Consider the following 15,175-nt stretch of genomic DNA (forward strand, 5'->3'; position numbering starts at 1 on the left):
GGTAAAACTATAAAGACAGGTGCACAAGGAAACTTGAGGGCAATGAACATGTTCATGTGACCATAATGACAGCTTCAAGGAAATACACATGTCAAAACTTAGCAAATTACATGCTTTAAATAAGCTCCATATATTATATGCCAATTATACCTCAGTAATGCTATTTTTTAAAATCTGGTTTGGTTATCAGATTGTGAAAAGAGTGGAAAGGAAAGGAATGGAAAGCTCCCTTAACGATTATAAACAGGTAGGCTGGGAATGTGGCTTAGTGGTAGATGGCTTAAGATCCATTCCTCAGTACCACATGAACAGAAAAAGCCAGAAGTGGCACTGTGGTTCAAGTGGTAGAGTGCTAGCCTTGAACTAACGAAGATCAGGTACAATGCCCAGGCCCAGAGTTCGATACCCAGGACTGGCCAAAAAAAAAAAAAAAAAAAAAAAAAAATATATATATATATATATATATATATATATATATATATACAAACAGCTGCTGGTCTGTTTGTTAATAATGCAAATATGCAAGAAATCTGTTTCTTCCCCACAGCTGAGACCGAGTCTGATGAGCCAATTTACTGCTGTTCACCACCATTATCACTGGTTACCACCACAATGGCGTAATTAACAGCAATAGCTGTTACAAACTAGCATTAAACGTTCTTTATTTTAGTTTCCAGGTCTGTCACTTGATCTATGGAAACTTAAGTCCAAAATCTTGTCTTTAAAGTTAGTGTTGAAAGAAAATGACGATAAAGCTATCCTAGTTTTCAACAGTATTAGCTTCGTTTCCAATTACAACATATTGATTAATCTTGAACACTAGCATTTAACATACCACTTCAACTTTTCCTTAGTTAGTCACAATTTACTGAGAAAATGAAGATTTGTTTTACTTTTGAGCTAAAACTTTAGGAAGACGTATAATCGAACTAAAACTGAGCGATAATTCTAAAATGGTACACAGCTTAAAAAATTCAGTAGCTTTTCCTAGTGTGGCAAGCCCCGCCCACTCCCTTCTGCCCCGCCCACCCCCTGACAGAGACCCGCCCTCCTCTGCGAGGTCCCACCCCCCCTACGGCTGATCCTCGTTCCCATTGGGTACATCGGGACGCTGTGTATACACTCGACACACGCACGTTTGGCCTGTCATCTTTGCGCCTGCGCGATAGCGCCCGGCGAGACTGGAAACGGGGGGTCTGGGGGGAGGGGGGGCGGAGGTCAGGCCGAATCTTCCTCCGTAATAAGAAGCGACGTGTCGGCCCCGCTCCCCGCGGTCCTGGCTCCGCGGGTCCAGTCGGATCAGGCCTGGGCTCTGGCGCTGCTGTGGCTCCCGCCCCCGCGGCGGGTGCGATGGAGGTCGTGCCGGAGCCCAGCGCTCACGCCGGGGCAGGCCGAGACAGCCGGCGATGCCAGTAGATGAGGCGGTGGCGGTGGCGGCGGGCAGACCGGGCTCCCCATGAGCCAGCGGCGGCGGCGACGGGTGCGGCGGCACCGGTGGTTCTCGGTCCCCCGGGAGGTACGAGCAAGGCGGCTTCCCGCTGGGAACGCCTTCCGCGGCGGCGCGGCCGGCGCCCGCCCACCGCTCCCCCCCCCCCCCCCGGCCCACCGTCCCGGGACCGTCCCCGGGCTCGGCCCCGATCGCGGGGCCCGTCCCCCTGGGGCCAGGCCTCCTGGGCGCGGAGAGCTGGGGCGGGAAGGGGGGGGGTGGGAGCGTGCCGGGCGCGGGGGCCTGGCGTGGGTGCCCACCGCGGGCCCCAGCTCCAGCCCCGCGCCGGGGCGCGCGACCGTTATTTTCCGTAAGAGCTAAGCCGTGGGGGGTGGGGGGGAGAAAGGGGAGACCCTAGGACACCGCCCCCCCCAGGTCACTTGCAGATCCTGGTGTCTATCCAATGCCTCGGACCTGGGCTCTGATCCTCGTCGCCAGCCTGGGAGGGGTGGGGGGGTCCAGATGGCGACCCCCTGCCCGGAAATGACGGCAGAGAAGTATCATTTGGTCCTGGAAGAAGAGGTTGGGAGAGTTTGCTCAGGTGTATTCCAACTGCAGGCCCAGGCCAGGCAGGGAAAGAAAACCCCCCCGGGATCCATCCTCCAGGAAGGCTTCCGTGCCGAACGGAACGAGCCCCGCTGACCAGGGGGGCGACCGCTGAAGGCAGTTTGCAGGAAAGCGCTCTGCAATAATTGCTGCTGTTCTCTTCCGAATCGCACAGCGGATGGGGCACGAATCAAGTGCACGCTGACACTTCAGTGTGCTTCTAAGTGCTGTAGTCTTTTCCCCTAGGAAGAAGTAGCCGTTTGTCTTATTTATGTTGTCTGGCAGAGCTATAGCTGCCCTTCATTTGGTCATGTCTAAAGGATAGTTTGAAGAACAATACCGAAGTAATTACTCTCTCTCTCTCTCTCTCTCTCTCTCTCTCTTTTTTTCCCCTCCCAATACAGTGTGTAGGAATCGGAACCTAAGCTCCTTGAGCAATCTTAGGAACCTAGCTACAAAGTTATTGAACATTCAGTCATAAGCCACCAAAGAAAATACTGAAGTACCTAATGACTTTCAACATTTCTACATGAGGCAGATCCGTTTCTATTAAGCAGAAATGTTTCTGTGTTTTCCTAGTCTTCAGAGCTGCCACTCCCTCCTTTTTTTCTAAGTGGTTGGCTAGAATTAGTGTTAGCACCACTACAAAAACATTTGCACTTAGAACTAAATATAGTGTTGACTGTTTTAGAGTCCACAGTATCATGTGTCAAGCAGGAAACACTGTGTGTGTGTGTGTGTGTGTGTGTGTGTGTGAGAGAGAGAGAGAGAGAGAGAAGTTTTTAGCCTTTTCACGTTTCACAGCAATTTTGAACTTTTCATACAAAGCCCCAGTCTACAGTATTGTTGAGGGTTGGGGTTGTGTAGTACATAGGAGGGATGGGACCCTTGAAAACAAAATAAGACACTGATCTCAGTCACTTCCTTGTTCCTGCTCTTCTGATGCATCACTTTTTTCCCCCTAAAAATACTTTTCCATAAAAAGGTAACATTGAAAATCAATGTTTTCATTTATACACTTAAAGTCCTTGTCATTACTTCTCATTTGTTGTTATTTCCAAGTTAAATGTCAGAATAAGTGTTCATCTATAGCAACAGGTGGTATTTTTTTTTTTTTATTTTTTTTTTTTTTTTGTCGGTCGTAGGGCTTGAACTCTGGCCTGGGAGCTGTCCCTCAGCTCTTCAGCTCAAGGCAAGCGCTCTACCACTTGAGCTACAGCGCCACTTCCGGTTTTCTGGTGGTTTATTGGAGATAGGAGTCTCACGGTCTCTCCTGCCCGGGCTGGCTTTGAACCGCGATCCTCAGATCTCAGCCTCCTGAGTAGCTAGGATTACAGGCGTGAGCCACCAGCGCCCGGCTAAGTGGTATATTTTTTTATAGCACAGATACAATGTCTAGTATAATATGAAGGCCACTAAAGGCTATTATTATGTACCTGAAAACTAAGAGCCCTAGTATATGTAGAACCACCCATATTAACAAGGAAATGAAGCATGGCATGTATTTTGAAGAGTAGAATAAAACAAAATAAATTTAGGTTAAGTACTTTTTAATTAATGTATATTTATTGTTCAGTGTAAGATTTTGATATGACAGTCTCATCAGTTTACATTAGGATTTAAAAGAATTTTCCTATATCAAACATAAAATCTGTAGTATATAATATAAAGGTCCATCCAATATCTATTTTGAACTTCGGCAGGTAGGTTGAGACTTTTTAAATGGTTTTTCCAGAGATCAACCATGCAAACTGCCCCAAAACATGGTGCATTTACTTTTTTGTTGTTCTTATATTTTGAGGCTAGGTAAAAATTTGAATCTTTTAAGTAGCTTTACTTTAAACATCCTATGCATTTACATGCTCTCTGTTAAACTTTTAAATACAGGATGAAGACGCTGTTTGAAGAGATCAAAGCATCAATTAAAAATAACTATAACCAAGATCGATCATTTTGGAGGCCTGTTCTTCCTTGGGGAGGTGTTTTTACTATCAAAGCTGGCCGCAAAGCAGTATCCTGTACACCACTCTATGTTGAAATAAGACTGAAAAATACCTGCACTATAGATGGGTTCTTGATGTTATTGTATGTCATTCTGAATGAAAATGAAAACTTCCCCAGGGAACTCTCTCTTCATTTTGGTAGAGAGTTTGTAGACTGTTTTCTTTATTTAATGGACACCTACAGTTTTACAACTGTGAAGCTACTTTGGATTTGGGACAAAATGGAAAAACAGCAATACAAATCTGAAGTTCATAAAGCTTCATTAATAATTGATTTATTTGGGAATGAGCATGATAATTTTACAAAAAATCTTGAAAATCTCATGTCTACCATTCAAGAGAGTTACTGTTCCAACTGGCGGTGCCCTACTCGCGTGCAGGAAGACCAACAGCGCACAATTAGTATCAAGTAAGTTGTTCCCAAATCTGGGCGTGTGTGTGTGTGTATGTGTGTGTGTGTGTGTACATGCATGCAGGCACGTGCCAGTACTGGGACTTGAACTCAGGCTGGGCACTGTGCTCAGATCTGACATCCTACTACGTAAGCCCCTCCTCCACTTCTGGCTTTTTGCTGGTTAATTGAAGAGTCTCATGGACTTTATTGTTCAGACTGGTTTCAAACTGTGATCCTTGGGTTTCAGCTTTTTTAGTAGTTAGGATTACAGGTGTGAGCCACCTATTCCCATCTTTAAAAAAAAAGAATGTTGATTTAAGTTATATGTATCAATTTATAAACAAAACTAATTGGTAACTCTTCAGTGGCCAGGTAATAAATTATTCACTATGCAAAATGTTTTTTACCCTTTGTCTGAGTTTATTAATATTATTAATAATGTAGGTAATTCTTTGTGTTGTAATTTTAGGGTGTTCATGGTTGCTGGGGGAGCTCATACTAAAACCATGTCTCCAGCTTTTTTACTATTTTATTATTGGTAGTACTGCTATTTGAACTCTTGAGGCCTCATGCTTGTAAGCAGGCACTTTACCATTTGAGCCTTGGGCCACTACACTATAGATTAGCATCTTAGAGCTAATGTTTTGGTATTTTACTCTTTGAAACTTTGTAAGGAAGGCTGGTTCTCCATGAACAAGAGTATTAAAAATGTGTTCACGTCAGTCATTGTGTGGACATTACAGACAGAAACTCTGAATTCAGCATCTCATACCTGAGAGGATGTGAATGTAAAAAGATTTTACACGGACTGGGAAAGATGGTGGGAGCCTGCTGAATATTTTTGGCTTTCAGAGAGAAGGCAGAACTCCAAGCTGGTAAATGACAAGGAGGGAGGCCAAACTGGCAAGCCTAATGGCTCAAGGGAACATCAGCTAGAAGGGGGCCTTATTATCAGTGGGAAAAAAAAGATCCCAGAATGATGGTAGATACGATATTTGGCCCTGTGAACAAGAAAAACAGCTTAATACATTGTTTCTATTTGGGAATGAACATCATTATTCACCAATTAATAAATATTTATGTATTTGTTCCTTTTGCCGGTCCTGGGGGCTTGAACTCAGGGCCTGGGTGCTGTCCCTGAGCTTTGTGCTCAAAGCTAGTGCTTAAGCCACAGCTCCATTTCTGGCCTTTTGTTAGTTAATTGGAGATAAGAGTCTCACAAGACTTTCTTGCCTGGGCTGGCTTTGAACCTTGATTTTTCCAATCTCAGTCTCCTGAGTAGCTAGGATTGTAAGCATGAGACACTGGCTCCCAGCTCCCAATTTTTTCCATATTTTTCTGAGATATTCTTTATCTTTTTTCCTGTATTAGTGAGATAGTTATTTTGAAATCTGTTAAAGGAAAATTAGCCGGGCACTGGTGGCTCACACCTGTAACCTAGAAGGCTATTACTTAGGAGGTTGAGATCTGAGGATCCTGGTTTGAAATCAGCCCAGGCAGGAAAGTCTGAGATTCTTATCTCCAATAAACTGCCAAGAAAGCTAGAAGTGGAGCTGTAGCTCAAGTGATAGAGCATTTGGCCCTTAGCATGCAGGTCCTGAGTTCAAGCCCCAGAACCAACGAAAAAAAAAAAAAAAGTAGAATATTCTGTTATTCTACATCATAATGCAGTAAAATAGTATTTTATAAACCTAGTTACAAGTTAGTATCTTTTAATCTATAAATGTTTCAAAACTAATGAAATATTTTTGTTTAGATTTATACTAATTTTATACTTAATAAAATGTTTTTCATCATGCTCTTTAAATCTCTACCTATTTTAACAATCTTGTATTTTAAAAAACATCTGAAGAATACAGAGGATCAAAAATTTAACAGATAACTGAAGCCAAATAGGTTTTACTTGCATTTACTCAATAACTGGCCAACTGCACTACTGATTCTGTTGGTGTTCAATGGACAATATTGCACAGTTTTGTTACATTAGTAACAACTGAATGTTTTAGGATCTATTTACAGAAAAAATGTTTCTTGAAAAAAATGTATACACCAGTATTTACCGAATTCAATGGATGTCTGCAGTATCTTTCAAAAAGAGGAAGAAGTGTTAGACAAGTTGTATACTTGGTGTACATGGTTCTGTTAAGTGACTGACTTAATAGCATTTGTTATCCTAATGATATATCGATAAAAAGTTGATGTAGTTCTTATGTTTTACAATTACGATAGTCCTCCCCAAGAAATCCCACATGGAAACTTGATACGACTGGCTGTGGATGAGTTATTCTGTTCCAGGATCGAACTATGTGAAGAGCTTGGGTGAGTGTATGATATGACATTTAAGATGAAAGTATTTGTTTAGTTCATAAGGAAATGTGAGCTGATGAGCTTACATTATGAAGTAGAAACTCATAATTTAGGAAGCCTAACATGTTTTGAATCTTATTAACAAAACTAGTTTACTATGCCATCTTATTGTATTTTTGTTATCAGATATCACTTTGTATAAAATATGGCATTATATCCAGTCAACAAATACAAAACAAATGCTGTTTTCCCCCATAGCTAAGTAGGTAACAATAAAAACTTGGTTAACTGGAATCCAGCAACTCAAGATTCTTAATCAACTAGACTTCCCCCCCCCCCACCCCTGCATTCCTCATTTTAAGAGAAAATGGGTAAGGACTGGAGGTGTGGCTCAAGTGGTAAAGCACCAGCGTGAGAATTGGAAGCACAAGGCCCTGAGTTCAAGCTCTAGTACTAGCACAAAAAGAGAGAGGAGGTGGGGAGGAAGGAGGGAGAGGGGAGAGAGGAAAAAATGTCAAAAAGGGGCAGAAAATACTCATCTTCTATGTTCACATTATTGTACAAGAGTTAATATTTAGAAGGATGATGTCTTATAGCTAACTTAATCACAAAAGGAAAGATAAAATTACATTCAATTAACTGTTTTTATTAAGTGCAAAAAATGAACTAACAATTACTAAAAGCAACAAATACTGAAAGAAATGGTTTTCCAGTTACTTGTAGTCAGTAATGTTGTAGCCAGAGTACTGTGCCCTGAGCATTCTGGTAGAGATTTTGCTATATAATTGCTGATTCATATATGTAATGTCTGAAAATAATAGGAGTTCATCTATCATGCTGACAGAAGATCCTAATTGAAAAAAAATGTAGCTGGGATAAACAGAAATGTGTCACTGCACCCAAGTGCTAAGTAAAATGGAATCCTGAGAACTTCGTTTTCCCTGGTCTGGCTTCAAATAATACTCCCTCTGTGCCTGCCTGATAGCTAGGACTACAGGTTTGAACTTCTGTACCCAGTTGTTGTTTTTTTAAAGTATCACTTCTAGTTTAGAAACTATGCTGTAATTTTCTAGGAATAGGTATGTATATAAGGTATAATATGGCTATACACTACCCATATTCGTTACAGATAACTGTTCTTACTAGCAAGTTAAAGCAACTCAAAAGTATTGGAAGGTATCTTTGTCCCAAGTGTAATAATATTAGTCCATGTCCATTTTAGGTGTGGTGGCTTAAGAGAATTTTCCCAGAGAGTTTTTTGCCATGGGGCACCACCTTTCGTTGTCTTAAATATGCAGCACTGGAAGTCTGAAGATCTGGCATATGTACCCTATTACTTGGATTTATCTGATCACAAGTAGGTGTTTGTTTGTTTGTTTGTTGGTACTGGTTTTTGTTGCGCTTATTTTACAAAACTAATTTTTAAAAGGGGCTGAGGGGGTGATATTTAAATGAATATGTCAGGGGCTTGGAAGGTGGCTCAGTGGTAGAGTGCTTGCCTTGCATGCATGAGGCCCTGGGTTCGATTCCTCAGCACCACATAAGCCGGAAAAAAAAGCCGGAAGTGGCGCTGTGGCTGAAGTGGTAGAGTGCTAGCCTTGAGCTGAAGAGCTGAGGGACAGCGCCCAGGCCCAGAGTTCAGGCCCCATGACCGGACCCCAAACCCCCCCCCAAAATAAATAAAAATAAATGAATATGTTAAATTATACCCCCTGTAAATGACCCTTTGAAGTTCAGGGGGGAAAAGCTAGTTAAAAAAACGTATGTATTCTAGTCTGCCATGATTTTTACCAGCCATTCACCATTATCTTTTTTTCAAGATATCACTGAAAAAAGTCACTAAATCTATGTATTATGAATAGGATGAAAATATACTTCAGGGTTTAGTCACTATCAGTGTGCGTAAAAATTAGGTACTCTCATTGTAGAACAGAAAACTGGGTTCAAATTCTAGCTCATTTTTACAAGCTGTATAATTTTGAGCCAATAATTTAACCAGTGTATCAATGTTTTATTTATAAAACAATGCTACCTTGTATTATAATTGTGAAGATTTAACAAGACAATATGATGAGTGTTCAACATAGTGCCTGACAGTTGATAAACCAACAATAAATTCAAGTTAATATTGGTATTTGAAGTTAAAGTAGTATGTGGAATTATACAGATTATTATTTAAACAGTTACTTGTCACCATAAATAAATAAATAAAAACATTTACAAACAAGTCAGGAAAGAAGCAGGTACCTTTAACTTTTGCCTTTAAAACTGCATGTCTGCTGTAATAGGATATAGGTTGTGAGTTTATCTGTAAGTTTTCAATTCTTAAGTTATATGAATAATTTAAAGTATTTTCATAGAAAATGAAATAGGGCACACCAAGAAAGACAAGTATTACATGTTCTCTCTCATATGCAGAATCTAGACCTGAAATATGTTGAGTGGCAAGCACATAAAACAATGACTGTTTGGCATATGAATCAAAGGTTGGGGGAGTAGGGTAAACAGCGGATAAAGATGATATACATAATGCACAATGAAAACACAATAATGAAACCCATTAAAATTATTTTGCATGGGGAGGAAGAGCAAGAAAGGGTAATAGAAGGGTGTTGGATCAAAGTACAGTATATGCATGTATGAGGAAATGAAACCCCTTGTACAATATATGTTAATAAAAATATTTTACTTGAAACCACCAATTACATAATGAATATTTTTTTCAGTGAACAGAATGTAAACCAGTTTCCTTTTTATTCCTCACTTAGTTTAATGAATGCTTACTTCAAAACAAAGTATTATAATTTTCTGCTATACTTTGTTATTTAACTTTCAGGTATTTGTTGGAAGGTGCCACATTATTTAACAAAGAGGAACACCATTATTCTGCAGCATTCCAGATTGATGGACATTGGATGCACTATGATGGTCTCAGAAATGTGAATTTAATTTTGTTAAATAAACCCCCAGAGTTTCTCCTCTTGTCATCATTGGTTTATATTCGAGCAACAGAGAAATAAATATAGACTGATGCGAAATTAAATTGTTTGCCCGCCTGCCCATGCTCCCCAAGATGAAGGGCTTTTATATTGTATATACTTGGTATCCAAGGAAACAGTTCAACTATATTAGTTTCAGAGGTGTATTTTCCAGTGTTTAGCCCTAGGTAAATGTTTTATATAGAAGACCTATGCAAAAATGTTTGTATTTCTTTTTTATATTTCTTGGGTTATTTTTATACAAGCATATTTTATGTTGGAATAAAATAAATCTTGTGGCCTTTGTATTTTTTAAATTTATATATATATATATACCTCAGAGACTTTTACAATTCTATCATTGAATCCAAAAAAACACTTTGTCATATGAATTCAAATTTTTAGTTTTAAGTTATCCAAGCAAAACCTGGTATTTTAGTTATCCGACTGTATTTTTTTTTTGCTTACCTCACTATTATACAAAGTGTACTGTCAGAATGGGTATAGATTTGAATGTACCAGTTACAGATGGCTTGGTTTATTTTATCCAGTGCTTTGACTAGTTTCCTTGTAGCAGTTTAAAAAATATTTATGTGAGAAGTTTTCTAGACTTAAATTATTTCTTTATAATGGGATACTACTGTAACTACTTGCTACAATATTACAAACTTGTCAATGGATTTCAAGTGTTAACTTTGCTTCCAATCTTAGAGTTATTGTTTTAAATAAATATCCAAAATATTTATCTTCTAATTATATGCAATAGAAATTCTACAATAGAATGTTATTTTTGCAGATAAGGCAACTAAGGACACCAGGCAATTGGATGTTATATTGAACTAATAATAGAAATCTAGTTAAATATATATTTAATAGGAGAATGAGTACCTAGGAATATTTCTTGTTTGAAGTTTAATGTTGACAAAGAGAAAAATATACTGGGTTGGTTCATAGTTCAACAGTAGAAAGCCTACCTAGGGAGCTGGAAGCCCTGCCTTCTAAACACAAGTTCTGCTGAGAGAAAGAGAGAGATTGAAAGTGAGAGCTACTTAAACTTTTAGAGTAACATCTGGCTCTTCTTCCTCCCCTCCACCCCCCCCCCGTGTGTGTGTGTGTGTGTGTGTGTGTGTGTGTGTGTGTGTGTGTGTGTGTGTGTGTGTGTGTGTGTGTGTGTGTGTGTGTGTGTGTGTGTGTGTGTGTGTGTGTGTGTGTGTGTGTGTGCGCGCGCGCGCGCGCGCACACGTGCTTGAATTCAGGGTTTGGGCATTATCGCTTAGCTTTTTCATTCAAGGCTCATGCTTTACCGCCTGACCACAACACCATTTCTGGCTTTTTTGCTGGTTAATTGGAGATATGAGTCTCACAAATTCTTGCTCAAGCTGGCTTCAAATTGTACTCTTCAGATCTCAGTCTCCTGAGCAGCTGGGATTACAGGCATGAGCTACTCGCATCCATCATATCTGGTTCTTTTTAAAAGTAGTAATTGATAGCAGGAGGCTATGGTTTGCAATATAATCACACAGTTATAATTAGTAGTTATGGTGATATGTGTAGTGTGTGTGTGTGTGCATGTATGTGTGTATGCCAGTACAATGGCTTGACCCAGATTCCTGTGCTTTCTCACAGCTGGTGCTCTGCCACTTGAGCCATGCCTCCAATTTCAATTCTTTGTTGGTAAATTGGAGATATGAGTCTTGGATTTGTCTGCCTGGGCTGGCATCAAAGCCTTATCTTCAGTTTTCAGTTTCCTGACTAGCTAGGATATTGTCATGAGCCACTGGTACAGGGCTGTTCCTTCATAAGTACCCTAAGATCACGCTTTCTTTTGCAATTTAAAGGAAATGTTCTAAGGGAAAATGCTTTAGACATTTACCACCATTGATTTTAATGTTTACATTTCAATAGACAGTTTGCTGTAGGTTTAAGGATGAGATTAGGTGCAATACATTTAAAGACTTCTACAACACAGTTGTAAACAACACAGTTCACTGCCAAATACCAAATTGCTAATGTTTCATTCAATAAATTAAATATTTTATTGCTATGGTGCCAAGTTCAGATAACTTCTTATAAAGATAGGCAAATGTGGGTGAAATATTGCTAAGAATGCTTCACTTTGAGTAAAGACAAAGAAAGTTACTTTTTTTAATGTAAGGAAGAAATCTAATGGTATATTTTTAGAAATTCACCCAGGGTTTATTTAAGCACTTCCCCAAGTGTAATAAATAGGATTTGATTTATAAGTTTTTCTGGTAACACCTTCTTATATAAATCAAAGTACTAAAATATACATAAATGGTGTATACATAAATGGTGTAAAGTATTAACCTTAGTAAACTCTAATGTAGATTCTTTAAGGAATTGCACTTTATTTGGAATACTCGTTTATCAGTCAATGATGTACCTACCTCACTGGGTTGTTGTGAGGATTAAGATGTTTGTTAAAATATTGACTACCTTGAATATGCTAATAAAAATCATTTTTTCTACCTCTTTCATGTCCATAAAGTCTCTCAGATTCTCTTACTATGAACTTTTTAGATTTTTTTCATGTATTTAGGCAGTAGTTTATATCATTATTATATAAGAGGAATTAAATGTGTGTTCTTGAATCCCAACTAATTGGGGTTGAAGAATTGGCAGTATTTTGTTGCGGTAGTACCTGGCTAGTAGAGACAAATTATCTCTGGCTGACCAAACAGTGAGTCATAATCAAAAAGATTGAGATAAACTGGATTACCAACAGAATATTCAGGTGAGGATGTGGAAATTTCTTTGTAAATACCCTTAGAAAAATCTAGGGAAGAGAAGCCAAAAGGTAAAGAATAATCAGAATATATTTTAAATCAAAATACCACCAAGAAGACAAGTTTTAAAACCTTGTCTACCACCATGGGAGATAAAGAACAAAACTAATAAGGAATGTCCAACTTGATTCTCTTCAAAGTACTCTCCAATTTATGACAATTGTATTATTGTGTCAATGTGTATTATTCAAAATAGCTTTCACTTATAAATTATTTTATGTGGCTTAATATTAAGCACTTATCACTAGTCCCAATCCAATAAATGAGAAACAGAAACATGTAACTGGTAAGTAAATGAGTAAGAAAGAATCCAGTGTTCTCTTTCTTAGGTATACATGTAGATAACTACTATGACACATGAGTTATAAATGTTGATATTCTGAGCAGTATTTTAACCAAGTTAATGTCAGTTTTATTTGAAAATAACTATTTCATTATAGTTAGGCAGAAAGTTAGAACTTTATGTAAAACAACTTAGTATACTATTAAATTTTATCTAAAACGTTGACCTTCCTTGGTCAATGTTTGGGCACTTAAAATGAATGTCAAATTCTTCAATCCTAAAATTCCCTATCAAAGTTGATCTCACTGAAACTTTTATACAAATGTCTTAAATCTAATGCTTTGCTCTCAGGAGTTCTAAACCCTTGATTCGAGGTTCAGTCTCTGATCATCTGGACAATCTTCTATGATTTGAATGATGTTCTTCCAGAAAATTCAAGTTGAATTTAATCCCCACAAAAGTGGTATTTAAAAAGTGGGGCCTTTTAGGAAGTTAGTAGGATTTCCTCTCAGCCTTCATGAATGAGCTTGCCCTTACTGAAGGATTTGAGGGACTGTATTCTGTCCTCACCTCTGCCACATGGGGACCCAAGGAAGGCTCCCTTTAGATGTTAGCTTCTTGGCTTCCAGAACTATAAGAATACCAAGTATTCTGTTATTGCAGCACATTCAAATTAATTTTAAAGAGTGAATGCCACTCTTTTCTCTGGAAAGTTAAGAAGTACAGTTTAGTAGGGAGGCCTCTGTAGCTAATTTTTATATGCTAATATTTGAGGATCTATATTAAATTACGTACCTTCAAATAAGCAATATGTTCCATAATCTGCCGTTTTCTCAATAAGGTCTTCTGCAAGGGATAAAAGCAATAACAATAAATACTTGCTGCTGAAAAACAGCTGGGAGTGGTGGTCTACACCTATAATCCAATAAATCAGGGAACTGAGGTAGGTATATTAAGTTACATGAAGAATGGAACGAGAATTTTGGAAGCAAATTAGCTGTGCAAGGTGTCAAGTTAAAAATCTGCTCCTTGTGCATTTGACTACAGTTTTATTACTTTTTTCATGTTGATCCTAAGGTGTGTGTGGAATTTGTGTGTGTGTGTGTGTCTGTGACAGAGCTGGCGTTTGAATTCTCAGCCATTTGTTTGCTAGGGAGTCACCCCATGACTTGAGCTATTCCTCTAGGCCATCTGAATTTTTTGGCTAATTTTAAATAACACTATAGGGCTTATAACTTCTGTTCAGTGACAAATCATGCGTTTGTGATGCCAAGATTTTTTTTTTTTTTGGTTACAGCTTACATCTGTTTTATTTGAGCATAGTTTGAACAGTTGGCTACTTGTGAATGGCTTAAACCCATCTACTCTCACCAGAGAAGATTACAGTCTATTTGCATATCAAGTTAGGTCAAACTTTAAGCCAGACTTAAAATAGGTACAGAGGCACCGTTAAGCCAAACAACTCAATTGAACAGAAGCTTCCTAGAAACAGACTTCTGGAACTAAGTTTATTTTCTTGCTAGAAGAAGTCAGACACAAACATTCACATCCTATGTGACTTCATTTACATTTAATACCTTAAACAGGTAAATTCAAAGACATTAAAAGCCAATTGGTTGGTAATTGCCAGGAACTGGGGTAAAAGAAGACAAGGAATAAATGTCTCGTGGTTTTGGAGTAGCAAATGTATTAGGAAAGTAGATAGGGATGGCTGTTGTATAACATGGTCAATTTATTAAATGTCATTGAATTGTTCACTTCAAAAAGATGAACTTTAGCTGGGCACTGGTGGCTCATTCCTGTAATCTTACCTACTCAGGAGGCTGAGATCTGAGGATTGCTGTTCCAAACCTGCCTGAGCAGAAAAGTGCATGAGATTTTTTTTTTTTTTTTTTGTGAACATACTGTACAGAGGGGTTACATGGGCAAGATAATGAGTACATTTCTTATCAAGCATTGCAGCCTCCTCCTTTGTTTACCCTTCACATCCCTTCCCAGCCTCCCCCCCTGTGATGCTAAGATTTTTTTTTTTCAGTCATGGGGCTTGAACTCTGGGCCTGGACGTTGTCCTAAAACTCTTCAGCTCAAGGTTAGCACCTACCACTTGAGCCACAGCACCACTTCCGGTTTTCTGGTGGTTTATTGGAGATAAGAGTCTCAAGGACTTTCATGCCCGGGCTAGCTTTGAACCTCGATCTTCAGATCTCAGCCTCCTGAGTAGCTAGGATTACAGGTGTGAGCCACCGGCGCCCGGCCATGCTAAGATATTTTAAAGGTCCACATGACTCTATAGTACTGAAGAGAACCAATAAGAGAGTTAGGGCTCTGGAACAACACATTCCTGGAGATTGGCACGGGGTGATGGAGGCAA

The 15,175-nt window shown here is 39.0% G+C and overlaps 1 protein-coding gene across 1 annotated transcript; it reads left to right on the forward strand.

Moving 5' to 3' along the window:
- The first annotated feature begins 1,225 nt into the window (after positions 1 to 1,225).
- On the forward strand, positions 1,226 to 12,207 carry CUNH14orf28 (chromosome unknown C14orf28 homolog). The gene is made up of 5 exons (XM_070027225.1): positions 1,226 to 1,516; positions 3,920 to 4,444; positions 6,659 to 6,748; positions 7,959 to 8,093; positions 9,573 to 12,207. The coding sequence occupies exons 2-5, from the start codon at positions 3,921 to 3,923 to the stop codon at positions 9,754 to 9,756; spliced, it is 933 nt and encodes a 310-aa protein (XP_069883326.1). The 5' UTR covers positions 1,226 to 1,516; position 3,920; the 3' UTR covers positions 9,757 to 12,207.
- The last annotated feature ends 2,968 nt before the right edge of the window (positions 12,208 to 15,175 follow it).

This window comes from Dipodomys merriami, unplaced genomic scaffold, assembly GCF_024711535.1.
Source record: "Dipodomys merriami isolate MVZ:Mamm:240054 unplaced genomic scaffold, mDipMer1.0.p SCAF_1, whole genome shotgun sequence".
NCBI classification, from domain to species: Eukaryota; Metazoa; Chordata; class Mammalia; order Rodentia; family Heteromyidae; genus Dipodomys; species Dipodomys merriami.